Source organism: Talpa europaea (assembly GCF_964194135.1).
Source record: "Talpa europaea genome assembly, chromosome: 15".
NCBI lineage: Eukaryota > Metazoa > Chordata > Mammalia > Eulipotyphla > Talpidae > Talpa > Talpa europaea.
The window spans coordinates 34,257,388-34,285,081 of record NC_140083.1 but is presented as its reverse complement, the minus strand read 5'-3'; the positions used below and the strand labels follow the sequence as shown (position 1 = coordinate 34,285,081).

The 27,694-nt window shown below is 41.1% G+C and overlaps 1 protein-coding gene across 1 annotated transcript in view; it reads right to left on the bottom strand.

The window, feature by feature from the left end:
- The window catches only part of PTPRB (protein tyrosine phosphatase receptor type B), a gene marked incomplete at its 3' end in the record, with an annotated part of 93,565 nt that overhangs the window by 5,518 nt on the left and 60,353 nt on the right, over nt 1-27,694 (bottom strand). The window contains exons 12-22 of the mRNA XM_084255981.1: nt 25,966-26,229; nt 24,954-25,217; nt 23,894-24,157; nt 20,194-20,463; nt 15,789-16,052; nt 14,117-14,380; nt 13,134-13,415; nt 9,922-10,200; nt 9,228-9,381; nt 6,327-6,566; nt 1,546-1,652 (exon numbers count right to left, since the gene is read on the bottom strand). Coding sequence (XP_084112107.1) covers nt 1,546-1,652; nt 6,327-6,566; nt 9,228-9,381; nt 9,922-10,200; nt 13,134-13,415; nt 14,117-14,380; nt 15,789-16,052; nt 20,194-20,463; nt 23,894-24,157; nt 24,954-25,217; nt 25,966-26,229 — 2,652 coding nt within the window. The remainder of the gene's footprint in view (nt 1-1,545; nt 1,653-6,326; nt 6,567-9,227; nt 9,382-9,921; nt 10,201-13,133; nt 13,416-14,116; nt 14,381-15,788; nt 16,053-20,193; nt 20,464-23,893; nt 24,158-24,953; nt 25,218-25,965; nt 26,230-27,694) is intronic.

Below are 27,694 nucleotides of genomic sequence, written 5' to 3'. Positions count from 1 at the left end.
GAGTGGGGAGCAGAACAGGCAGATCTACTGAAATACTCTGCTGAGAGGAGCAGCGGGCGAGATAGGAGAAGTCTGCTGAGCCATATGGGTCAGCTCCCTGGCTGGGGATCGAACTCACGCTGCAGTGACTGGCAATAGCTTGAGAGCACTGAGACTTTAACCCCAGTGCCACAGGGAGGCCCATTAAGTAGGAAAGAATTATTTTCACAGTCCCTGCTTAATATTAAATTATAAGCATACATATAAATTTTCCTAATTGTGTTCTGATCTCTTGTTGGTTTGAACAGTGGGAGATTATACCTATTTTTGGCATAAATAAATGGGAGTGCTTGTGAGTCTGAGTTATCTTTTGTCTTGCAGCATGACACACTGCAGTTAGGTATAAAGAAGAACTTCCTGAGACCAATCATTGTAGCAAACTAGTTACTAGGAAAGGCTGGGACAGACAATGGTATCAAGACATAATGTCCTGAAAAATGGTACTTTTCTTAACAGGATGGAAAGATTCTGCAGCAGTGAAGTACACAGGTAGAAAGTGCCAAAATTTCAACTTTACTGTCCTGTGCAGTTTGCTTAAATACTTAGTGTCTTGTGCAGGTTGCTTAAATATTTGGTGTCTCAGGTTGTAACTTTTAAAATAGGGATGGCAACTGTGTCTATCTTAAAAGGATGCAGTGAAGACTGGAAAAATTATTCTAAGTATAGCATTTAAAACTGTACCTTCACAGAGAAGATAAACAGTAAATATTAGCTCCTAAACTACTCAGTTTTTCTAATACATAGAGAAGTTTCATAAATTTATATAGTCTTCCACATTAACATTGTTATAGTGTAAAAGCAACATATAACAAACAAAAGGAAAAAAAATCATCTGTAATACCACTACTCTGAAGTATTGTTAAGACGCTGGTATTTTACCTTCTCATCTTGTTCTATACATTTCTATGTATATGCACACATATATTCCTACTTACAACTGAAAGCTTTTGTACCTACTTATATTTTGACCTAATAAACTCTCTCCTGATGCTGATTCTGGTCACATTGAGAGTTGAAATAATTGCTATCAGAAATCTGTTCATTAGAATAATCTTATTCATATTATTCTATTTATCATGCTGGTAATAAATTCAATATATATGCCTTCTCTGTGAAAGGCCCTGGGTCAGGTGCTGGGGGAGAAGAGAAAAGTAAATAAGATGGAGTCTCAGCCTTCAAGGAGCTTATACTGTAGTGGGGAAAGAAGACACATCCGTAAATCAAAGGGATGTAAGAGGGGTGTAGATTTGAATGTTTTGCACTCTGTTTTAAATAAATTTTTATTATAGGAAAAAAAATCTGATACTGCTACCTTCTTTTCGAGATTAATCCCCATATTCTTCCCAATTGTGCATTCATATCAATCAATGATCATATAAAGATTAAATTCCACGTGAACATAATGCTCCCCACCCTTCAGCCACATCATCTGATCTCCCTCTAGAAGCCCTTATGGGTGACATGTCAGTCAGCAGAATATATGGTGGATGAGAAAGTCAGCCTTACCTGACTCAGTGGTGATGGGCAAAGAGAAGAAAGTATCTGAATAGAGCGGCTTTGTGAATTCCTTCAGGTCTTCATCAAACAACTGTGTAAAAGCCCGGATGCTGATTCTGAAAAGAAAACCGATTTATTTAAGAGCAAATTAGCGGTTGGCCACAGTAGGGATGAAAGAAAAATGTGTCCGGGGAGAAATAGGGGAGGCACCTGGGCAATATGTATGTATGGTAAGGTATGGATTATGGCGTCAGATAGATGTAGGTTTATGCATTCATTTATTCATTCATCAAACACTACTGAATACCTACTTTGTGCCAGTTCCTTTTCTAGGAGTTGGTAATACTGCAAGGAACAGACGCTACCATCTCAGGTTACATTCTCCAGTGTTAAAAGTCAGTCAGTAAATACACAGACCTAATATACCTGGTGGAGATATGGTCTATGAAAAAAGAAAAGAGCAAAAGAAGGAGGATGGACTGCAACGGGGAAAGGCACCTGGGTTTGCTTTATTCAACGGGATCAATGAAAGTCTTCTTTTTTTTTTTTAAATAAATTTTATTTTTATATTCCCCATACAATTGCAACCCCCTTATTTTGACCCCAATCCCTCCCCTCCCCACCCCCCACCCCCCAGAGAGTGTCTCTGGTTCATAGTTTTTGTTGATTTTGATTTTCACTTAATGGAGGTCTTCTTAATCAAAGGATATTTTCACAGATCTGAGGGAAAGGAGGGAGGAGTCAAAATTGTGCTCCAGGCAGAGGGAAATGCAGTGGGAAAGAGACTGAGTGGAGGGAGCAGGTCTCCCTCCCAGACTGGTCGGCCTGTCTGCAGAGAAGGGAGGAATCAGGTGGTTCTAAGATTTGAGCTCAGGTCATTTGAGAAAACACAGGCATCACTGATAGAAGTGGGGAGCCAGGTGGGGAAAGAGGATGGACCCCCTCTGCCTTGAATTTCCTCCTGTCCCTATTTCCATACTTTCAAATCCTTCCCTACTTTTTAATGTCCAGCTAAACTGAAACTTCCTTCAAGAAGCTTTCTGATTCTTTACAGCATTTATTTATCTATGCCCCTCTTACATCCCTTCGATTTACGGATGTGTCTTCTTTCCCTCACTACAGTATAAGCTCCTTGAAGGCTGAGACTCCATCTTATTTACTTTTCTCTTTTCCCCCAGCACCTGACCCAGGGCCTTTCACAGAGAAGGCATATATATTGACTTTATTACCAGCATGATAAATAGAATGATATGAATAAGATTATTCTAATGAACAGATTTCTGATAGCAATTATTTCAACTCTCAATGTGACCAGAATCAGCATCAGAATTCCACAGCACAAAGTCAGGGATCACATGGCTCAATTTCCTTTACTTTCCTCAGGAAAATGAGGTCGAGAAGCTGACTGTCTGATTGTGCTCACATTGCTATTCTATTTAGAATAGAAACAAAACCAGATCAGCACTTTCCTAACCTCCCAAGCTCCTCTCACCTATAATGATCTGCCCTTTCTCTTCCCGTATAGAATGGAGCTGATTATGCAGCCAGATAAGGGGCCCATCGACGACTCTGGGCATGTTATGTCTATGGACTTAATAAAATTGCAGATCAGCTAAACCTAGCATTTCCCATTTCTTCTCCATCTACTTTTTTCTTTTTTGGCGCTCTTTCCTGTCTATTTAATCTTTCTGGAAAAACAGATATCCGACGACACTGAGGGTCACGGAGGTGATTACCATCTTGAAGTCGGCAGAAGTCTGGCCACACAGAGCCGGCCAGGGCTCAGCAGCCACCACACAGAGGCCACTAAGCATGCGGTTCTCACATGCTTTGAAAGACTATGCCTCCTCTTATCAAGAATGGTCTGCCTGGCATGTCTTTTACAGGACTGAGTTAAGTGGAGAATTATGAGAAAGTTGTGTTCTGAAAAACAAGTAGATATGGCATGAGTTGACTAGGCTATGATAACAATGTGTAAGTTTTCATGGAGCACCTTGGCTCATTCCTTGTTGGTCAGAGATGTTCAATGAGAGCTTCTTACATGTTGTCTCATACTAACGCCCCATGTGTCTCCTCTACTAGACTGAGCTCTCACAGTTCAGCGAAGAAGATAGGTAATTAAATAAAGGGTTAAAAGTGGTAGAATGGAAGAGTGGAGAGATGTAGGAATTGGGTACTTTGGAGCTGCTGGAGCTGAGGGAGAACCTACCCATCTAGTTGTGGGTTGATAGGGGTGGTGTGAGGTTAGTTGAAGGTTGAACTGACTTTTATTTTACTTTTTTAAATTTATTTAATTTATTTACGCATACAAGAGCTGGGGTGCAGGCCAGAGGTATGGAGGTGAGAGGATTCACCAGAGACAGAGTGAGGAGCAGAACAGGCGGATCTACTGGAATCCACTGCTGAGGGGGGCAGTGGGGAGATAGACGAGGTCTGCTGCGCCATGTGGGTCAGCTCCTTGGCTAGGATCAGACTCATGCTGAGGGTAGCTCATGTTGAGGGTAGCTTCATAGTGCTGAGACTTAAGCCCTTGTGCTACCAGGGAGGCCCTGAACTGTCTTAAAGAGTACAAAGGAATTTACCAGCCAGGCACGGAGTGGAAGGCACTCTAGACAGAGTGAAAATAATGTACAAAGGCTGAGCTATGAAAGCTCTGTTACATTCTAGGGAATGTCAAGGAGTGAGGTGTAGCAAAATAGCAGCGTGTACTTGGAGCAAATGGTGGGAGACAAAGTTGGCGAGGAAGGCAGAAGGGAGAAGGCAAGGGTTTTGCACATCCTGCTCTAGAAGCTTCATTTGCTCCTGGAAGTGAATGGGTTCCACAGGAAACCTTAAACTAGAAGGGACAAGACTGGGTTTGATTTAGCTCCTTCATGACTCCTCAGGACAACTCTGTGATATTAAGCAGGTAAGAAAAATGAGGATTAGAAAACTGTAATTCCATGTACAAGACCACAGAGCTAAAAAATGGCAAAGCTGGAACTCAAATGCAGGGATTCCTCCACGGATCTGCTGCTATGGAAAGGAAGGAATGTGCTGAAAAATTGGGGGTCTCTGGTCCTGAGTGAACTGGCTAAAGCTCCTCTCTCTCACTCAAATGGAAGAATGAGTCAACTTTTATTCTCCCTGAAAAATCAAGCAAACAGGGCCTCCCCTGGTGGTGCAGCAGTTGAGTGCTGGGCTGTGAAGCTGCCAGCAGCCTCTGCAGTGCCGATTCCATCCCCAGCTGCCAGCGAGGGTCCCACATGGCATGACAGACCTTTCCTGCCGCACCCACTGCTCCCCTCAGCAGTGTATTTCGTCAGTCTGCCTGTTCTGTTCCCCTCTCTGGCTCTGGTGAATCCTCTCACCCTCCCGTGCTTCTGACTGTACTCAGTACCCAGTACCCAGTGCTTGTATAAATAAATAAATAAATCTTTAAAACAAACAAACAAACAAACAAACAAACAAACAAACAAACAAAAAACCAAGCAAACAAAACCAGCCCCAAAGTGAAGTGAAACTCACAAAGTGAAAATAGTCCTTGAGGTGTCCCTTGGGGACACCTTTGTTTAAGTTTCCTTGAGCCCAAGTGACCAGGAGCTGGGACATGTCTTGATTCTGGCAGGAGCTAAAAGTAGCCCAGGATTCTGATTTCCCTTACGTTTCTCATTTGCTCTGTCTGAGGTCTTGCCTCCAGATGCTCTCCTCTGGAGAAGTAAACATCACTTAAAAGTTTTAGTGTGTTTCCTCTGGAGGTGTAGGTGGGGTGACAACAACAGGTCTGTGATTAACTCCTGGGCAAAGGTAGCGCCACAGATTTCTAGTATAAAATGAGCCCTCTCCTTTAGGAAAACCCTTTGCTGATGTGAGGGAGGGGCTAAGGATGCCCTCAGGTGTGATGCTAGGTCATTATCTCCTTTTAGGAGACAGTAAAAAATGTTTCTGCAGAGATTCAGGTTGATACTCAAAATATTTAAAAGTCAAAAAATCCTGGATAGCGACCTAACCAGAATAGATTCTGGCCCTTAGAGGACCTAGTTGGGTGCCATATTGTCTGTATCTCCATTCTGTTAACACCCAAGAGAAGGGGTACACCCTCTGCAGAAACACTAATCTCTGATGTCTGTAGCCTTATGTCTAAGACAGTAGCCTAAGATCTCTTTCTCTTGAGGACACTGGGTTGGGATGCTGCGTATTTCTATTGATAACTACTTTCTGGGAGCATAGCACAGACTAAGGACACCGCCGGAAGAGCCTATTGGCTGCAGTAGTGCTTCTTGGTGTCCAACCAAATATCTGCCACATTAGTGGGAGAAAACAATCTCCCATTCAATCAGGGGCCTTCCTTTCAAGACTTCTGTCTGGAACAAAAGAGCACTTTCATCTTTTGTTTTTGCCTTAGAAGACAAGTAAGCGTAATTCCAGCCTTTACTAAAAAGTGGAAGATATGCCATCATATTTCTTGGTTCTCTTTAAACTCAATCTTTCTATTTAAATATTTTCCCAATCATTAACATGGTAAATTATTTGATTCAAACAAAAGTTTCAGGAGAAGGAACAGCCTATTAAGAACCTTCAGTGCTTCACATAATAAACTGGAGCTTTTGCACAATACTGAGGGCCTTCTTTTCACATTACCTATGATGGAGGCGGAAAAATTACATTTATAAATTACCCAGTAAAATGTAGAGCAGTCTCATAATGTAGATCATCAATCTACAGCAGCTCATATACATCAGACGCCCAGGAGCTCAGTGCCCGGTAATGCTGCATGTCCCTTCTAGCAAAATGAAGGTAATACATCTAACCTGTAGGCAGTGCGTGGCTTCAGCGGTCCGTCACAAAATTTTTGCTGATTGGGATCACATTTTCCACCCAGGCTCTCCATCTCTGCTCCGAGCTTAATGTTAAAACTCTTGGAGTTACTGTCAGGACTTTCAGCACATTTGCTGGCAAAATAATCGGTCTGATACACTCGAATGGAGGCGTTGTGTCTGTAGTCCAGGTAGGAGGGCAGTGGGTGCTGTTGTTCTGGCTTCAGCTCATCGCTGCCTGGAGGGAGAAAACCCACAGTGAAGGACCAACTTGAGAGATTTCTATCTACATCTCTCAGACTGACTGCCTACTCACCCACTCTCTCCCGTCACACCCAGAGTGTAGAATCTGTGATCTCGAAGGATGCTCTGAGATACTCCCAATGAAATCAATGTTAACTCAATTTTTCTAAAAGAAGTAAAAATTAAAAATGAAGTGTGTATATACAAAATTTTGCACACACGTCATTTTTTAAAGAAATAAAGGATGTATGAGAGGCAGCTCATCACATCTGATGACGACATGTACCATGACTCCAGAGAGTTGGACACTCCCCACTGGAGCGTCAAGCCACTCAGTGAGCTCTTTACCTTGCCAATAGCCATTGTATCCGAGCTAATAAGGAAATCCCTATGACCTGAGAAATAGGGAAATGATAAGAGAATCAAGTCCGAGGCCAGAGCAGTCACCCCACCAGGCACGTTCCACACGCTGCGCCTGGCCTGATAATCGCTCCAAGTACAGCTCTCTGCTATCTTGAGCACAGTTTAATCCTGGCTTGAATTTGGTCCATCAAACAGAACACTTCCCAGAACTCCTCCCCTGTCCACCCAGCCCACTGTGTGTTTTGGCACTATAAACTGGTTTTGATGTTGGCTGGAGGAAAGCATAATTGGGAAGATAAATATTATAGAGATTTGATACCGCTGACAATGAACTTCGAGGAGTGGTGAGGTGGGCGTTCATCAGATCCTGGATTCTTGTTTACTAAGGTGCTCAAAATGGGTGGCTCTTGGCAACATTGTCTTGTTGGCAGAAGTTGAAAAGGAATGTTGCCGTTAGGATGAGCATATATTTATGTGAGTTGGATGGTAATCTTAGACCACAGGCAGGGGTCGGGCACAGTCCATTTCGGGAACATCAATCTTTGAAACCCACCTGGCTGGAGAATACAAGCCTGCTTTCTAGGGTATCACTTCTTCTCAGTCATTGCCTTATAGGAAACATTCTTTTCACGGCCGTCTCTGTAAGTCTAAAGTCTCCACAGTTCACTAATCTCTCCTCCAATTATGAGATTTAAGAAAATCTGGGCTGCACCACTAGCCCTTGAAATTACTTAATTAAGTATGCATAACCAATTTTAGTACAATTAAACAAAATATAAAAGCATTTAGACTGTTAAATAAGCAGTGAGAGTAAAATACAATTTAGCCTAGGAATTGCTTCAGGCTTACTGTTTACCGTTGCCAGGCCTCCCTGGTGGTGCAAGGGGTTAAGACACAACCTATGAAGCTAACCACAGCCACTGCAGCGTGAGTTTGATCCCTGGCCAGGGAGCTACCCATATGGTGCAGAAGACCTCTCCTGACTGGCCCACTGCTCCCCTCAGCAGTGTATTTCAGTCAGTCTGCCTGTTCTGTTCCCCACACTGTCTCTGGTGAATCCTCTCACCACCCCCAGCACCTCTGGCCTGTACCCCAGTTCTTGTATGCATAAACAAATAAATCTTTAAAAAATATGTTTACCATTGCCCATAAATGGGTTAAAATAGGGATATCAATGAAACTCATGTGCAGCACCTTGAACAATTTCAAAAGTATAAAATATGTACATAGATTAATGCCATTCTACACACAAACATCTAGTTTGGAGAAATAACACCCCAGATCTCCATGGCAGATATACAGATGAACATGAGCACCCATAAACACAATACTCCAGCAAGTGGTTTGATAAATGTTGCTATGTTTTAAAGATTATGCTTAGTGGTTGCATGGATTGTTGTTATATATTTCCTAATATGTTCCTGTTCTGTAGCAGTTAGGTAGACATTGAACAATTTAGTGGACTGGAGAGTGGAACATTTATTGAAAACTGTAGAGAAAAAGGAATGATTTTCGTGATCATCATTTTTCTCTTTTTTTTTTAAAGATTTATTTATTTATGCATACAAGAACTGGGGTGCAGGCCAGAGTTGTGGGCGATGAGAGGATTCACTAGAGACAGAGTGGGGAGCAGAACAGGCAGACTGATTTAAATACACTGCTGAGGGGAGCAGCGGGCGAGACAAGAGAGGTCTGCTGCATCATGTGGGTCAGCTCCATGACCAGGGATTGAACTCGTGCTGCAGTGGCTGGCGACAGTTTGACAGTGCTGAGACTTAACCCCTTGTACCAGCAGGGAGACCCACATTTCCTTCTTTAAGTTTTTGAATATTTTTGTGAGTTGGTGGGGCATTTGGAAGCATGTGGTTAGTTTGATATATTTGAGATGGGGAAGACAAGGGAGACATATTGCTGTTTAATGGCAGAACAAAAGAAGAATGAACAGCATTGAATGAGCAGCGAAGAAGATTGAATGAGTCACTACATTCCATGTACTTCTAATAGTGGCTGGCACATACTGAAGAGTCAATAAATGATGCTTATTGTTACTATATTAATAATATAATATGCCCACCCATTTAATAAGTAAACCTAGAGGGTAATAGGCTTTATTGCTAAATGAGTCTTTGTGCAGAGTTTTTGTTTCATCTTCCTGTACCCAACAGAGATAGAACTGAATGATAAAAAATCTAAGATTTCTATGCTTGAAAATTTGTCACAGCAAGAGGTGCCACAGTAACCTTTGAGAAAGCAACCCTGTGTCTTACAGTAGAGGTACTACATGATCACTTACCATCAGCCTCTCTCACCACCACAGTAAAGTATTTCACAGCTCCATTGGTGTCGCTGAACCAAGTGCAATTGAAAGTAAAGTTGATGGAGGATTTGCTAATTAACACATCCTTTTTATTCACACGGATATGTGGAGGTGGAGGAGGTGGGCCTGGAAGAAGGGGTAGGGAGGGAAATCAAAAGAGGTCACAACACTGCTTTTATAGATAGATACTCAGTGAAATGAAGGACTCCACTCACAACAGCCAAGTGTCAATGCGTGTGCGTGTGCATGCGTGTGACTGTCACTGTGTGTGTGCTTGAAGCTTGTAATCAAGAATGCACCCTCCTCTCCTGAAGGGAAGAGGTAAAGGAAGTGATTTGCCAGGAGCACATTAAACATAATGAAAGAGGCAGCTCCTCTGCGGGATTTCCTGAAGTTGTAGCATCAAATTGCTTAAAAGCTCCATTATAACTCTATCAGGCTAAGTGATGTATTTAAATACTAACTCATTCAGGTTCTTTAAGATCATTTAACTTGTTTGCTGCCAGGATACTTTACATAGAGAAATGTTTCCATTTCCTGAAGCCTTTTAGCACCTCTTCACCAAGTGACAAGAAGACACACTCATGGATGGGAACCGAGCAGTGAACAGTGTGATGGACGAGACAGATGGGCTCATGCTCGGCGTATACCCGCATGGACACTCACGGTCTATCATGGTGATGGTGCTGTCTTCCACCACCTCGCTGGTCATGCCCGCCGACTGCACCTTGATGGACACCAGGTACCTCTTATGGGGCACTAGCATCATGATGTTGAGCAGAGATTTTTCTTTCTCCAGTTTTCTGGAAAACTCAACTTCTTGGGTGTCCATTTTCCGGCACTCAATGCTATACCCATCGAAGTCAGAATCAGGAGGTATCCAGGAGCAGGCAATGGCTGTGGAGTTCTGAGGCCGGCAATGCAGGTTTTGTATCTTGTCTGGCTCTAGAGGAGAAAGAAGGGACACCTTTCAGAACTCTGTGAGACACATTTTTTTCCCCCATCTTCTTGGGGTCCAACTAGCTTGGAGATCCAGATAAATTTTATTTATTTATTTTTTATTTTGTATAATTCTTACATCATTTTTTCATTTTTGCACAATGTATGCCTTTTCATTTTGGTTATATTCCCCATACAATTCCCATCCCCCTTATTTTGGCCTTAATCCCTCCTTTCTTCCCTCTCCCCCCACACCCTGTAGTGTGTCTCTGGTTTATAGTTGCTTGTTGATTTTGATTTTTTCTTTATTATAATTAGTCTTTTTCCTGGTCCCTTATTTAGGTTTTCAAAATCCCTGCTATGAGTGAGACCATCCGGTAATTTTCTTTTTCTTTCTGGCTTATTTCTCTGAGCATGATCCCTTCCAGCTCCATCCATGTTGCTGCAAATTGCATGAGTTTATCTTTTTTGATTTCTGCGTAATATTCCATTGTATATATGTACCACATCTTGAGCAAAGAAAGTTTGTTCAATAAATGGTGCTGGGAAAACTGGGTCGCCACTTGCAAAAGAATGAAGCTTGACCATTACCTCACACCATGCACAAAAAACAACTCAAAATGGATTAAAGAACTAGACATAAGACCTGAAACCATAAAATATACAGAAGGAAATATAGGCAAAACTCTACATGACATGCACCTCAAAAACATCTTTACAGACACATCACCCAAAGCAGTGACAGTGAAGGCAAAGATAAACAGCTGGGACTACATCAGATAAATTTTAAATGTTATTTGGAGTGTTTTTCAAGGAAAGAATTCTCATGTATTTTCAAAGGGAACTTTTCCTGAGAGATCTCAGAAACATTAATGTTGAAATGCTGCCCCTACAGAAAATTACCAAGTTCCAACCTGACTGAAAATACATGTGCACAGGGGGGCATTGAAATCCAATGTGAAAAGCCAGGTGGAAGGTGGGCAGAGTAGCTGTTCACCCTGCTTAAGTTCAAATCCTATTTACCAGTTAGAATGAAAGTCGCTGCACATGTCTGTGCCCATCTGTAATGTGGAGAAGTTAAATTACCTAATTCACATGCTTTTTGGGATGATTCAATGAGTCGAAACCTGCATAGCCACCTAGAACAGTGGTCGCATAGTAAGTGCTCAATAAATGCTAGTTCTTAAAACAAGAAATCAAGAAATTGCATTGCTGACTTGCCACTCTCTATGCCTGGTTTCTTTTGTCCATTTTTTGCCCTCCTGGCTCCCAAGTCATGCTCTGGGCACTGAAACTGCTGCAGTTCTCCACGCATACCACGCTGTTCCAGCCCCAATGCTGTAGTCATTCAGTTTTCTCTGCCTGAAAGAGTGCCTGACTCAGTAGGGGTTCAGTGAATGATAGCTGATCTCATTTGTTGTTGTGAATGACACCATGGGGAAAAAAAAAGCACTTATAAGTGACTGTGCAGGTTAATTATCAAACTCTGTAAGCCTTCCCAACCAGCTACATGTGCATCATCTCTAAATGGTTGCTATGGGGCCTCCCCTGGTGGCATAGCGATTGAGCGCTGGGCTGAGAGGCTGCCCGCCGGTTGTTCCCCGGCCGCCGGCGAGGGTCCCACACACACACACAAAAAAATGGTTGCTATGAAGATAAATTGTACTACTTAGATGAGTAGCTTTTGAATTTGGATTTTAGTAACTGAGAAATTTAAAAAAGAAGTTCTCAAATCTCCAATATGTAAGATCTGAGAGGTTTTGGTTGTGTGTGTTAAGTACGCACCGGGGTCAGTGGTCTTTTACTGGGGTGAACTCCCTATATCTCCATTGTCTTGTCCCTGCTCCCCCCAAATTTGGAGGAGTCTTCAGGCTCTGGAATAGAATTTGAAAATTTAGGCCATAATGGTGATAGTGTGATAGCACTGAGACTTAACCCCTGTGCCACCAGAGAGGCCCTAGAGTGACTTTCTAAACTGCAAATCTGATGATGACCTCTATGTGAAAAGTCCTTCAGTGGTTTCAACTGGTTTAGGATAAGGATAAACTCAAAGTTGTTAGCAGTGCTGACTTGACATTTTATGATATGATTCGCCTAAATCTCACCCTTTATACTCTGGCTAACTAAATGCCTTTCTGCTCTTAATTCCTCTTGGTCTGGAATATTTTTATTTTATTAAAGATTTATCCATTTATGCATATAAGAGCTGGGGAACAGGCCAGAGGTGGCGGGTGTGTGTGTGTGTGTGTGTGTGTGTGTGTGTGTGTGAGAGAGAGAGAGAGAGAGAGAGAGAGAGAGAGAGAAAATTCACAGAGACAGAGTGGGGAACAGAACAGGCAGATTGACTGAAATATACTGCTGAGGGGAGCAGCGGGGTGAGCCAGAAGAGGTCTGTTGCGCCATGGTTTCTGCTTCCTGGCTGGCCGGGAATCAAACTCATTCTGCAGTGGCTGTGGACAGCTTCATAGGTTGCATCCTAACCCTTGTGCCACCAGGGAGGCCCAGTGTGGGATATTTTATTCTCTCTACCTGGAGTATTTTCTACTTCCTTCCCCCTCTCCACCTAGTGACTCTTACTATTTTCTTAAGTTTATATGTGGAAGTTTTTCTTCGAGTAAGTTCCCTAGCATCGGGTCACCTGCCCCTACCTTGTATTTCTATAGTGCCAGATACTTCCTGCATCACACTCAATGTGTAACTGTCTTTTCAATGATAGGACCATCATTTAATTGTAAACTCTATGAGGGTAGAGATGAGCTCTTTATTTTTGTCTATAGTTGCTAATATTGAATGAATGTAACCTGCATCTATTTAGATGAATTCAAGTCCAACCAATCCTAAGTAAAAATGTGTATTTAAATCAAGCCCCGCTGGATTAAGACAACAAATACTTCCATATCACTCCATTTAAGAACCAAGAGAAGCAAAACATGTCATACTTGTCCTCACAGATCCAAAAATCGGTTTGCTGTAGGTTTTCCAGGAATCACCGCTTACAGTCTTGACACTGAACTGATAAGATCTTCCTGGACGAAGACCATAGACAATGCGTCCTTCTGATTTTCTGTTGCTGTAGGGGTTGAAGACAGTGATTGCATCTCTGGGGAACCACTGCAGCTCAAAGTCATCGTAGTCTGTCCAATCTGGAGGTCCCTTCCAGGTGATGGCCAAGGATGTATTTGCAATATCAGTAAATGACATATGACTGGGAGGACTTGGAGCTGCATGTGAAAGAAAATGAATAATCACATCTGTGCCATCACATATACGAATCAGGTAACTGAGTGACATTACACATACTTGTAATATACTTTGGAGGAAGAGATAATACAATACAAATAGGAGCTTCCATTTATGGTGTCTACGATGTGTAAGATATGGCCTTGGAGTATTTTATGTACCTTTAATTTTCATAATCTGAGATTCCTCACCAGGGTGCTATGGAACATGAGTGTACCCTGAATGTGTTACAAGGGTGTGAAGGTACTGATTCCATCAGATTTTGGGCTGTGGGGGCTAGAGTTCACAGACAATTAATCTTGTTCACTGACCCCAGGATGGCATACAGATATTGGTGTTATCTTTATGTGCCCAAGAAATAAAGACATTTAGGAAGTATTGCTCATAGCAACACAGATGACATCTATGATTATCCCTGTTTTATAGATAAGAAAACTGAGGCTTAACAATGCTCAGTGACCTGCAGAGATTCACAGAGGTAAGTGGCAGAGTTAAGCTAAGTTAACCTAGATCTCTTTGAGCAAAGTCTGTGTCGTTTATCCACTGTGCTTCCCCCCAAGTTCAGGGGCCAGCATCTGCCACATCATAATTGATTTTATTTTTTCTTAATAAAATTATAATTAAAACTTTTCTTTGGAAGCTGCTTCTTACCAACACTGGCCATCAGCGCCCGGCTTCTTACCTGTTCTGCTCTCCCCTGTGACCTTGTTGCTGAGATCTCCACTGTGAGTTACCACACATAGCGTGTACTTCCTTCCAGGAATGAGGCCGTGAAAGGGCCACTCCGTTAGGTCTTTGCCTTTCCAGTTTTCCTTCTTTGTGCCATTCGGGTTATAGAGAATCAGCTCATAAAAGTCTAAGTCCCCAGAGGCCGGAGTCCAGGTGAACCAGAGGCTGTCTGTCATGTTCCGATTGGATCCCTTCAGATTACTCACAGAGGCTGGGACTAAAACAGAGGGCAAACCTGAGTTAGAAACAAAGGCATTTTGGCCCATGGGTGAAAATATGAGCTCTCTTGGACACATGAGTGAATAGTACATATTGCAGAGTCAGATTTGGCCTTCATATCAGGTCATTTAAGTTTAGAGATATAGTGCAAATTTAAAGCAAAGTAAGTGGTAATTTCTATATGCTTGCCACATTCATTATGATAAGAATATACAACCTAGTTGAATATTCAGAAATAATTAAAACCTAGTAAGTGGTGTATAACTTAGCACATAAAGGCCCTGAAAGTATTCATAGATGGTCCCAGCTCTTCCAGCCCACCATCTCACTGGTGGCCACCTTCCAGGAACATTCCTCTCTGGGCTGCTTTATTTCTTGTTCTTTTTTTTTTAAAGATTTATTTATTTATGCATATAAGAACTAGGGTACAGGCCAGAGGTCTGGGGGGTGAGAGGATTCACCAGAGACTAGTGGGGAGCAGAACAGGCAAAATGACTGAAATACACTGCTGAGGGGAGCAGTGGGCAAGACAGGAGAGGTCTGCTGCACCATGTGGGTAGCTCCCTGGCTGGGGATTGAACTCTTGCTGCAGTGGCCGCTGATAGCTTCAGAGTGCTGCAACTTAACCCCTTGCACCACTAGGGAGGCCCTGGGCTACTTTATTTCATCTCCTGAAGGTTCTTACTCCTCTCATGCTCTTTCTTACCCAAATCTACAGTGGTGGGACCTCACTTGGAGAAGTGTTAATAGTTGCTTCTCCCACTGTGCAGGCTCCCTACACCTGCCCCATTGACATGGTGAGGACCCTTGTCTGTCTTTTTCTCCATCTTATTCTAACCAAGAACCCAGTGCCTGGCACATAGGAGCACCCAAAGACTATTGCCACATGAGAAAATTGATTAGGGAAATGAGATGATGGATTAAATGTATGGGAAAAGAGTAGATTGCATTTGTTTTTGCAACCCAGAGCAATGTCTGGAACTCTTTGTGTTCATCTCATCGTGCAGTGTTTCTGATTGACCAAGTCTTTGTTGTTGGTTCTATTTGTAGAGCCCTTTTCTGTACCTGCCTCAATGGCACCCATTTCTTGTAGAAAGCTTGAAGGTACAGCTAGAATTGAGCCAGGTTGGGTTCCTGGCAGGTAGAAATGCCAGATTCATTTTTCACCAGACCCTATGAGATAAAACAAGCAGCAGCAAAAGAGTGGAAGCCAATCCAAAAACTGACCACAGGCTATTCTGATATATAAGCAAATATCTGATTTATGATCAGAAAGTCTAGAGGTCACACATTTTATAAAAATCCAGACCTTGGATAGAATAGAAAACTAAGGACAAATGAAGGAAAAACAATGAAGGCTGTGACAATTTCCTTGCTATTCATTACTACTTGGGCCTGGGTCTTACCTGTTCTACCGAATATGAAAGATTCATTAGACAGCTCCCCACTGTGAGTTACAATCACCATTTTGTACATTCGGCCTTGTAGTAAGTTCTGGAAAGAGAAGCTTTGGATTTGTGGATCAACTTGAGCTCTCTCCTGAAGGGTTCGATCTGGGTTGTAGAGAAAGATGTTGTACCAGTTGAGCTCCCCCTCTGAGGTGGTCCAGCTGAAGGACAGGTATCTGGTGGAGTTCTCTGTGATCCTCAGATTGGTGACAGCTGCTGGAACTGGGAAAATCAAGGAGTAAGAGAGTGAGACTTAGATTGGCACCTGGTTGGAAACAATCACACAGCAACTCTGAAATAGGGTTCTTGCCTCTAAAGAGATGTTCACTTTATGGGAATCCCAAGGCAAAGAAGTCTGAATTTTATGAATTACTGCTGCTGAAATTGTTAATTAAAAAAAAAAAAAACATAAGAGAGTAACAACAACCACCAAAACAAAGCAAAACAAAAAAGCCACAATAAAGGAAAATTATTTTCAAAGACATTTTTGTGAGTATAGAAGAAATGTTAATCAGACCCATGTGACTAAACTCTAAGAGCTAGATCAGAGATTTAAAAAATAATAAAAAAAGGCATCTCTGAGTGCCATCTGGGAGCAAAGAAGTGGCCACTGCAGGAAGGGCAGTGGGGAGGACAGTGGGTGAGAAAGAAGGGGGAAGCAGACAGAAACACAAAATCAGATTATTAGAGTCACGGATACAGGAAAGAGAAGCAAGACAAAAAGACAAAACCATTAAAAAGAACAGCTTACTTTAGGATTTTTCAATTCCTTCAGCTTTCGGTGCTACCTGCTGGCAAGGTGGTCAAGTGCAACCAGAAATTACCTGCTTCTAAACTATTGGGAGAGATGATACCTGATTTCACAGATGTCTTAGGATACCAGTGAACAGGACATCTGTCTCAGCCCTGGGTTCTCCTCCCTCCACTGCAAACACTTTCTCTTTTTTTTAATTATTTATGCATACGAGAAGTGGGATATAGGTCAGAGGAGTGGGGGTGGGGGTGAGAGGATTCACCAGAGTCAGAGTGGGGAACAGAACAGGCTGACTGACTGAAATACATTGCTGAGGGGAGCAGTGGGCGAGTCAGGAGAGGTCTGCTGTGCCATGTGGGTAGCTCCCTGGCTGGGGATCGAACTCGCACTGCAGTGGCTGCTGATAGCTTCATAGGTTGCATCTTAACCCCTTGCACCACCAGGGGGGCCCTCCAAACACTTTCTTAGGCCCTTTTGCTTTCTCCTTTTCCTGTCCAGGTCCTCAGACATTGTATTTCCTGAGATTCTATCCCTTGCCCCTTCATACTCTATAACAGTAGGTGAGTCATCACTCATTCACTTTATGGTCTGTGTTACCCTCCTCCCAATTCAGAAGTTAAAACCAAACCCCCAAAGTTACGGTGTTAGGAGGGAGAGGGGCTACCGGGAGGGTATTAGATCATGAGGGTGGGGTCCCCATAAACAGGATTAGTGCTCTTACAAAAAAAAAAAAAATTTCCAGACAGTATTTTCATTCTTCCACCATGAGAGGACAAAGTAAGAAAATGCTTGGCTATGAGCCAAAAAAGTGGACTCTCAACAGACACTTGATCTTGGACTTCCCAGCCTCCAGAATGCTAAGTAATAAATGTTTATTGTTTCAGCCACCCAGTTTATGGTATTTTTGTTATAGTAGCCTGTCCAAATCCTTATCTCCAGTTCACTTTTCTGAGCACAGACCCATAATTTCAAATGCCTGTGACTATCTGCATTGGTAAGTCATTCAGACATCACGAAGCCAGTACGAAACTGAAAGCTGTATGTTTCTCCTTGACATGTCCTCCTCCTGCTTCTTCTTGCAGTTAGTGGCATTGTTTTCGACTGATATCCCAGGTAGAAACTCTGGAATCTTCTATTTCTCCTTCTAAATCTTCTACTCAGCCACCAAAAACTATATTATTTAATGTAGAACTACTTCTTGATTGACTCTACCTACTATTTTTCATCAGGGTCATTCCATTAGCTTAGCTTATGACCCTTATCATTTCTATAACTGCAATAATCTCATGTCCCCGATTATCTCTCTGACTGCATCCCCCCAACTCATTCTCACTGACTCTATTCCAGTTACTTTTACTGTTCCTCCAACAGGCCAGACACACTCCCCCTTCAGGGTCTTTTCCTTGTTTGCTCTGCTTGGGGAAACTTTTGCCCAAATCTAGCAGCTTTCTATTCCAACACTCCAATGGCTGCCTGACAGCTACTGAACCTACATATACTGTGTTTTCCTGTTCATACTTACCTACGACAGTTTAACTTATAAATTAGGCAAAGAAAAGACTAGCAACAATAACTAATAAAGAGAACAATAATAATAACAAGCTGTAATAAAAATTATGTGAATGTGATCTCTCTCTCAAATATCTTATACATAGTATTTTCAGACCATGGTGTACTGTAAGTCACTGAAACAGAGGAAGCCAAACCAGGGAAAATGGAGCATTATTGCACCTACACCACTTTTTCCTCACTTGAGATTTTTACTCAAACATCGTTTTATCAACAAAAGCTTTTGAGGACTGCATTATCGAAAATCGTAAACCTCCAACACTGGCTAGCCCATTTCCCTGTTCTAATTTTCTCTACGGTATTTATTACCATCTAACCTATTATATTCTTTAGTTAGCTTATTGCCTTTCTGTCCTACTAGAATAAAAGCTTCATGACTGTGAGATTTTGTTTAATTCACTTCTGAGCATCCAACATTTAGATCACTGCCTAGCACATGACGGGTATTCACAAACAGATGCATGAGTGAATAGGTCTCTCTACTTCTGGTCTCTTCTCCATTCAACCCCTCCCCCACGTTACCATTTCATTTATCTTTTTTAAGGTGTACATTTTTATTTAGAATATTCTCTCTGGCTGGAAGGTCTTTTATTGCCTCTTCATGGCTTACAAGATAAAAAGTAAACTCCTGAGAAAGGCACGCCAGATACTCTGTAATCTGGCCCCAATCCACTCTCAACCTCACCTCTCCATCTCAAACCACACTTCACCCACCCACAGATTCTCACTGTTCTTTCTCACACCTCCCTATCTTGGCACAGGACAGTCTGCATAGGGTGCGCTTCCACCTCTCTCCACGTGGAGGATTGCTTCATCCTTCATGGCTGTACTGAAATGTCACTTTTATAAGGACTTCCCAAACCTCTGATTTCCATGCTTCCTGGATGTTGGGTATTCCTCCCTTATTCGTAATCCTTATCACAGATCATTATCATTTCTTGTTCATATGTCTGTCTTCTCCACTCCTCAGTCAGCTCTTCCAGGACAAGCAGCATGCCTAATTCAGCCTATGTCTCTATCAACATGATCCCCCTTTAAGGCAATAAATGAGTGGTCAATTAAGCCAGTGTGATTATCTAAATAATGGTTTCCAATTTCCCATGTACTGAAGACCAGAATATGTGAATATATTTCCACATGTGAGAAAAGGATCTTTGTAGGTGTGAGTTAGTTAAGGATCTTGAGATTAGAGGCTTATGTTGATTATCCAGGTAGTGACCAATGTAACCACAAGGGTCCATAAAAGAAGAAAGAGGAGGCAGAAGAGCAGAGAAGGTGGTCAGGTGACAGAGGTTCAAGTGATGCTAGTGCTGGAAGGGGCGACCGCAAGCCAAGGAATGTGAGTAGCTTCTAGTAACTGCAAAGAGAAAGGAATCGATTCTTTCCATAAAGTCTAGTGAAAAAACACAGCCTTGCTGACACTGACATATTGATTTTATCCCCATAAGATCCATCTTCAGATTCTGACCTCCAAGGCTTTAAGAAAACATCTGTGTTGCTTTAAGCTGCTCCTTCTGCAGAAATTTATTACAGTGGCAATAGGAAATAGAGCCAGTTGTGAAGAAAAATCTGAGTTGGCGTGAAGTGATTAGGCTGGTTGACATGGAGATGGTGAATCACGGTGAATGTTTTCTATTGTGTCAGGAAGTACATACAGCATTCCCCAATGTCACTTCATGCCCTATCCCTACAGTTCTTTTTTTTTTTTTAAAGATTTATTTTTATTTATTTATTCATAGAAGAACTGGGGTGTAGGCCAGAAGTGCAGGGAGTGAGAAGAGTCACCAGAGAGAGTGGGGAGCAGAACAGGCGGATCTACTGAAATACACTGCTGAGGGGAGCAGCAGGTGAAACAGGAGACGTCTGCTCTGCCATGTGGGTTAGCTCCCCAGCCGGGGATCAAACTCTTGCTGCAGTAGCTGCCTATAGTGCTGAGACTTTAAGCCCTGAGCCACCAAGGAGGTCCCCACTGACCCTACCGTTCTTAGGGGATACCAAACAAAAAGATGTCAGTTCAAAGGAGTAAGCTGTGTGAATTACCTGTGCGGCCTTCAGTTTGGGCTTCCTTGCTAAAAAGGCCTCCGCTGACAGTTAGAATCCGTATCTTGTATTTCTTTCCCGGTGTTAGGTCTTCAAATTTGTGCTGCTTGGTGGTGGCTGCCTCTGATGTGTTACTCAGAAGGATCCCATTTTCACTTAGAAGCAGGATATCATATCTTTCTGCCACACCAACAGCTTTTTGCCAACTCACTATTAAGGAGTGACTGCTGTATGCATTGTCTGCAATTACTCCCTGGACAGATGCTGGCACTGCAAAGAAAGAAGAGAGGCAAGGAAATTCAGATGCCATCACCTAGGGCAAAGTAATCAATAGAGGAACACTCCCTTAACTCAACTGCAGATAGAAAATAATGTCCTCACTTTATTTGTCACTTTTATTCACTGACACTTTTTGTGAATCCTTGTGTAGCAAAGTATTTCTTGGCCTGAGTTATTTATATAGTTGCCTTGATACTCCATTTTTTCCTCTCAATTTAGACAGATAGATAGATAGCAAAGTCAAACAAACAGAAAATTGTTAGCCAAACAGAAAAATTATTGCAAATGACACTGATAAATATGCAGGGATGCATATCTGTGTACCTGGAAAGTCGGAAAATGAAGAAAAAATTTACAATTCAATGAATATAGCTTGCGTGACTCAATTATGTCACTTGTTTAGACATTCATACACAAGATTAGTAAGTCAAAGCTTCAAGCCTTATAAGAGGTAGCATATAATAGTTTTGGTATTGTGGCTCTTATGTGCAAGGCAAATAGTATTGTTGGTTAATTTTCTCTGTCCTAGGCTCATATTATTCTCCTTTGTTTTCTCAATTTATTCTCATAGTACATAATCTAAGTTCTTATCCACTATCATGGTTTGAGTTGTTTCCCATATGGCGATGCCTCCCAAATTTAAACTTTCAGTTCAGATCTCTTTTCTATTTTTGAAAATGACATCTCTCTTTGGATGTTCCACAGACAAACACTGCAACTTTCAAGATGCCCAAATTGGATTCTGCAACCCTCCCCACAACCTCCACCAACACTTATTGTTTTGATTCTGTCTCTTAGTCCAAGTCAGAAATATGGGTTGTCACACCCACCTTTTTACATATAGTCAGACAAGCCTGATCATTTCTGTCTCCTAAAATCGTGTATCTATTAAATCTCTCTCTACTGTCACTAACCTTGGACAATGTCATCTCGTGTACATCATTTCTTTTTTTTTTTTAAAGATTTATTTATTTATGCATACAAGAGCTGGGGTTCAGGGCAGAGATGTGAGGGGTGAGAGGACTCACCAGAGACAGAGTGGGGAGCAGAATAGGCAGACTGACCGAAATACACTGCTGAGGGAAGCAGCGGGCGAGACAGGAGAGGTCTCCTGCACCATGTGGGTTGCTTCCTGGCCGGCTGGGGATAGAACTCGTGCTGCAGTGGCTGCAGATTGCTTCATAGTGTGGTGCTTAACCCCTTGTGCCACGAGGGAGGCTCTCAAGTACATCATTTCATCTTGCAGTTCTCTTGCTTCCTTACCTCCCATTGCTTCAAACCACACATCTGGCATATTCTCACAGCATGTCTATGCCAATGGCCCTTCTTCAATGTCTCTCCATAACTCTAAGTGACTTAATAGGGGATCCATGATCTGATCTGTCTACTTACATTCTATATTCTGGAATGCTAAAAAGTGTGTAGGTTGTCAAATGTGTCATGCTGTCTCTAGCCTCCAGGCATTTTTTTTCTCTGCTGGAACCAAGTCAACATACGCTTCACCAGGGTGACTTCTTAGTGTCTGTTTAAATGTTACTTCCTCCTGGAAGCCATCCCTGACACTCCTAGTTTTCTTTTGTAACATTCTATAATTTAATTACTTTTAGCCTTTATCATGTTGTACTTTAATCACCTTTTTGCTTCTCTGTCCCTGTCACTTGATTTCAAGTTTCTTGTAGTCAAAGTCTCTTTTTCATAAATAAAGAAAGCAACTTTATTTATATTTTACATCTTTTTTTTTTTTTTTTTTTACAATGCTTGCTTTCTTTTCTCAGGTGTAGTCCCCATAGAATTTCCAGCCCCCATTCACCCGTGCACCATCACCATAGTCCCTTGTGCTCTTCCCACCCTGGTTTTGATCCCTTTCCAAGGGCTCTGTCTTGCTACTGAATCCACTTTCTGACATAATGCTTGACATGGGGTTGGAGTGCATGTACTTCTATGAAAAGGAGAATAGCAGGGCACAGTATAGATGTTGAGGCCCCAAAACTAACAAGTGGTCATGAGAATGGAAGACACTAGTCAGTACTAATCACAGTAGAGAGGCATGAGGCTTGCAGTGAGACAGACTTGGATTTGGATTGCAGATCTTGGTCTCACAACATGTACCCTTGATAATGTTTAATAAACCTCTGTAACTACTATAACATCTGTAACATGGAGCTAATGATTTCTACCTTGCATTGTGACCAGAAATGACTGTATATGACTAGCAGATGCTGGGCTATCTTTTTTGTTATAAAAGTAATATATTAATAGTGATATAAATAAACACATACATTATTCATTTATGTGATATTTACTTACTAGCTACCAGTTAAAGCAGATGGCACAAGTGTATATATTTTTTCTTAAAAGAGAATTTTGCGAAAGGGAAATTTTGAAAATTGTAGTTATAAATGCTTATTAAAATTTACTTTATTTTTTTAATTAAAAAGTTTTTATTTTTTAAACATTCTTTATTTTGTCAAAATATAGGCTTTCTCCCCTCAAGTATGGTCACCATAGTTTTCCCACTACCAAAGTGCCTCCACCATCCTCCACTGCACGCTCCTCCCCTACCCCTTCCCCTCTGTCCCTACCCCCTCTTAAGTGTCTCTGATCTACCCCCTCTTAAGTGTCTCTGATCTACCCCCTGCTTTCAAGGGTCAGTCTTACAGTTTGTCTGTCTGATGTTTTGGTTTCTCTAGCTTCCAAGATCAGTGAAACCCTCCACTATTTATCTTTCTCCTTCTGGCTCACTTCACTTAGAATAATCCCTTCCAGATTATGCTCAGTGAAATAAGTCAAAAGGAAAAAAGAAAAATATGAAATGATTTCACTTATAGGAGGAATATAGGGAATCCAAACAAAGGGTCAAAAAATAAAAGAGACAAACTTGCTAAACTATACATCTGAGGCCTACAGAGGGAGATGGGTCAAATTAGGAGAGGGAAGAGCACCAGGGACTGTGGTGATGGTTCATGGGTGATGTGGTGTTGGTAGATTTAAGGGGAAAACACATGATCCGAGAAATTCGATGTACAAAAATAAACAACAATGTAATAAAAAGAAAATAAAAAGTTTAGCAAAAAAAAAAAAGGAAAATCATAAAAAATAAACTAAAATACATATTCAAATGTTAAAAAAAAGAATAATCCCTTCCAGTTCCATTGTTAAAATTTAAATCTTTATATCCTTTAGCAAGTAAATGAATTTACTCAAATGACGTGGATCTGGATTACCTTTAATGTGTTTAGAAATTTTCTGTTACGAAGGAAAAACTAGGAGAAAGGCTCTTGAAACCACACTGAATTGTACACATGTAGGTAGTTTGAACTCGAGTATTTTTGATTTGTGAGATGCCAAACCCATTCGTTGTCCCATTATAGAGAACTACGACACAATCTGCCGGCTGACCCTTCTGCAGGTGACCACTCACCTGTCCGCCCCAGTGCGTCTATCTGGTTGCTCAAGGACCCACTGACAGAGGCAATCACAATCTGGTACTGTTCTCCAGCCTCCAGTCTGTGGAACGTGTGTTCAGAGACGTGCTTGGGGATAGTCTGAGAATCGATCTTCTGATTTTGCCTGAACGCTGACACAGTGTAGGAATCAACATCTCCCCCTCCAGGAGACCAGTTCACTGTCAGGCTGTCTGTAGCTCCATTGGGAGAAATGTGAATATTTTTGACAGTACTAGGAACTGAAAGAGAAAATAAATTTGAAAGCTATCACTAAGAGAAAATGAACTATGGAAATTTTCAACCAGAGTTTTCATGCTTCTTATGTTTTGGCATCCACTAAAAGAATACATATGAAGAATGATAGTAATTGATCACTTTTCTCTGACTTTTCTGTCTAAACTGAAGTTGATGGAAGAAATTTAGACAAGCATCCAAGACTAGTGAGTAGAAATGAAGAATGGCTGCAATACAGTGAGGGCCTGATTAGATTGCCTTGGTCAATCTTGGTTTTCTCTTTCAAAAGCTGTAGGACTATCATAGGTAAATTACCGACCCTCTTTTCAGTTTCTTCATCAGAATAATGGCAATGATAACAATAACTATCAATAATAACCAGTCCATGGAGTTGTGAGGGAACAAAATGTGCATGTAAAGTACTTTGCTCTAGGTCTGATTCATGGTAGATACGTAGTAATGATCTACTGGCAGTAAGTAGTAATGATCTAAATGACACTCTTAATAGAGTTTTGAAGCAGTGATGCCCAAACAACAGAGCTGTTTATACTTAATCTATATGCCTCACAAACACCATCTATTCACATCAACTCAATGCTATTTCTTTGAAAGCTTTTGTTTTTTCTCCCTTTCCTTACATCATACTTTTTTGTTAATCCGCTTGAACAATATCATTGTCACCATCCGGGTAACTTTCTCCCTTCTTGCCGTCCCCATTACACCTCCAAATCTTCAAACATAAGTCCTGACTATCCAACACCCCTATATCTACTCAAGTTCTAGGACCATATATCACATTACCCGTGAAGCCCTCGATGAAGGCCGAGCGCTGGACATCTCCGCTGATGGTGAGGACGAGAATTTTATACTGGCGCCCGGGTGTGAGGGAGGTGAAACCATACTCAGTCGCAGTATTTTCAAGGTGAAAAGGAGGAAATACTTTCATATCATTGAAGAGCAGTTGGATCTCATACTGGTCAATGTCCCCATCAGCTCGTGACCAAGTCACCTGAAGGTCCTCAGTGCTCCTATTTCGCAATGTTAGATTCTTCACAGGCTCTGGGACTGGGGGGGAGGGGGGGATATGAGAAGACATTTCAGGAAAGTAACTGATCAGACTTTACCTAGACAATAATTTATGAATCACACTCAAAGAACTGGCAAACAGCTCTTTTCCCCAAATAAACCACTTGAATTGCTTCCTGCATAATTAAACAAGAAAAATTGGAAGCGACTATTAAGACTGTAATTTTTTTCCTGACATAAATCTTATGTGCTAGATGTTGGTAGATTCTAATTATAAAATGAACTATGATCTCAATCTTAAGATGAAACAAGATGTCTAGAACTTTAAATGCTATAATGCAGAAGGGCAGGCATGATTGGGGAAGGAAATTCTATGGGGACTCAATCTGAGGGGGTGGAGGGAGACAAATATTTTTTAAAAAAATTTAAAAAAGGGAAAAGCAAAAAAATAAAAAAAATAAAATTGACTATGGTGCAGATGCACTAAAATTTATTGAGTTTTAGATATAAAATGGGTAAAATCTATGATGTGTGAATTATATCTCAATAAAATTGTCATAACAAAAAATAAAAGAAATAGGATACTTGGACTTCTTACTCACCCACAATGTGTGCTCTTATTTACCAATACATATTCTGTAGTTAGTAGCCATCACTCCAAGGGAGACTTACTGGGATTATAATTTACTAATCAGTAAATAGAGGAAATTTGTGGTTCAAAGAAATTATTTATTTGATGACTTTCAAGTCCCAACTAATCATTAGACTTTGCAATTTTCCCACTTACTTGTTCTTCCATTTCCTTGTTCACTGGCTTCATATTGTCCACTTTTTGTACTAACTGTGACACTATACAATCGTCCAGGAACTAGTTTAAGAAATACACATTCATTTTCAGACTTCGGGATGCTTTTGGTTTTAATGAAGTTGTTTTTGTTTTTAATGGTGACTTCATAGTGATCAAAGTCTCCAGTGGCATGCAGCCAGGATACCTTTAAATAGTCACTCCTGGCTGAGTTGCTAATACTGACCCCATGGACCTTGTCAGGCACTGAAAAAGAAAGCAGAGGATGGTGAAAGAGTTAGAAATTCTGAGTGAGCAATTGATTACAGGTACCAACTTGGGGTATATGGGGAAGCAAGTAGGTTTTTATCATGAGCATTTAAAGAAAAAAATCTTAGACCTGTAATCACAAATTTCTGGAGGGGAAAGACTGTTCTATTACTTGGAGTCATTAAATAGATCTTTTAACAGAACCTGATGAATTAGTTCTAATCCTGTTGTTTGCCTACATAAAATGCCATGTGTTAGATGGAACATTAAATATGATAACTGATGATTAATATGAATGATTGGAATGATATTCGTAATTTCAGCATATGCTGGTGACTCAAGATGTAACAAAAAGTTACCAAAGAAAATACAAACAATCCGAAAGAAAAATGGAAGGGCAAACACATGGCTAATTCATATATGACCTGATATCTAACATCATTAACATTAAAGAAATTCAAGTCAAAACCAGGATACGCTAAACATTTTACATCCAGTTGATTGCAACATTTAAAAACCTGATAAAATCAAGCATGAGAGAAGATGCCATTCACAGGAGATTGGATGAATTAACTGGAACATACACACATTGAAATATTACAAAGCAGTAGTAATCAATTTCTAAAGTCAAAGCTAAAAATATGGATATCTGCTCTTAACATCAAAACACAAAATACGGATGAAACTTTTCAATGTAATAGTAAGTAAAAAATCTCAGTCCCAAAAGATTACATATTGCATAACAATGCCCCTTTTTGGGTAGGATAATACATTTGTGTTTTTGTATTTAGTTACTTTTAGTTACTTTTTAAAAATTGAGGCCACATTGCATTACAACATACAAGTGTTCATTGTTGAATATCAACATGTACATATACTACATTAAGATCACCACCAAAAATCCAAATCTATTTCTTCATCATAGGATTGATTCCTTTTCCCAGATTAGGCCACCCCTTTCTCCCTTCCTTTCTGGTGACAATCACTAATTGGTCTTAAAGTCCAAAAGTTTGTTTTTGCTTGATCTGTTTGTTTGTTTTCTCTATGTACTACATATGAGTGAAATCATCTTTATTTAATATCACAAGAATCCTTTGTGTATATAAACCACATCTTCTTTGTCTACTTGTCAGTTGACGGGCACTTAGATTGTTCTCAGTTCTTAGCTATTGTATATAGTTCTGATCTACAATAAATAGGAGGTGCATGTATCACTTCAAATTAGTGTTTTTGTGTTTTTTGAGTTATCCCAGAGAAGTGGGATAACTGTATCATATGGAATTTCTATTTTTAAAATATTTATTTATTTGTGCATACAAGAACTGGGGTAAAGGCCAGAGGTGGGGGGACGGGGGTGAGAGGATTTACCAGAGACAGAGAGGGGAACAGAATAGACAGATGTACTAAAATACACTACTGAGGGAAGCAGCAGGTGAGTCAGGAGAGGTCTGCTGCACCATGT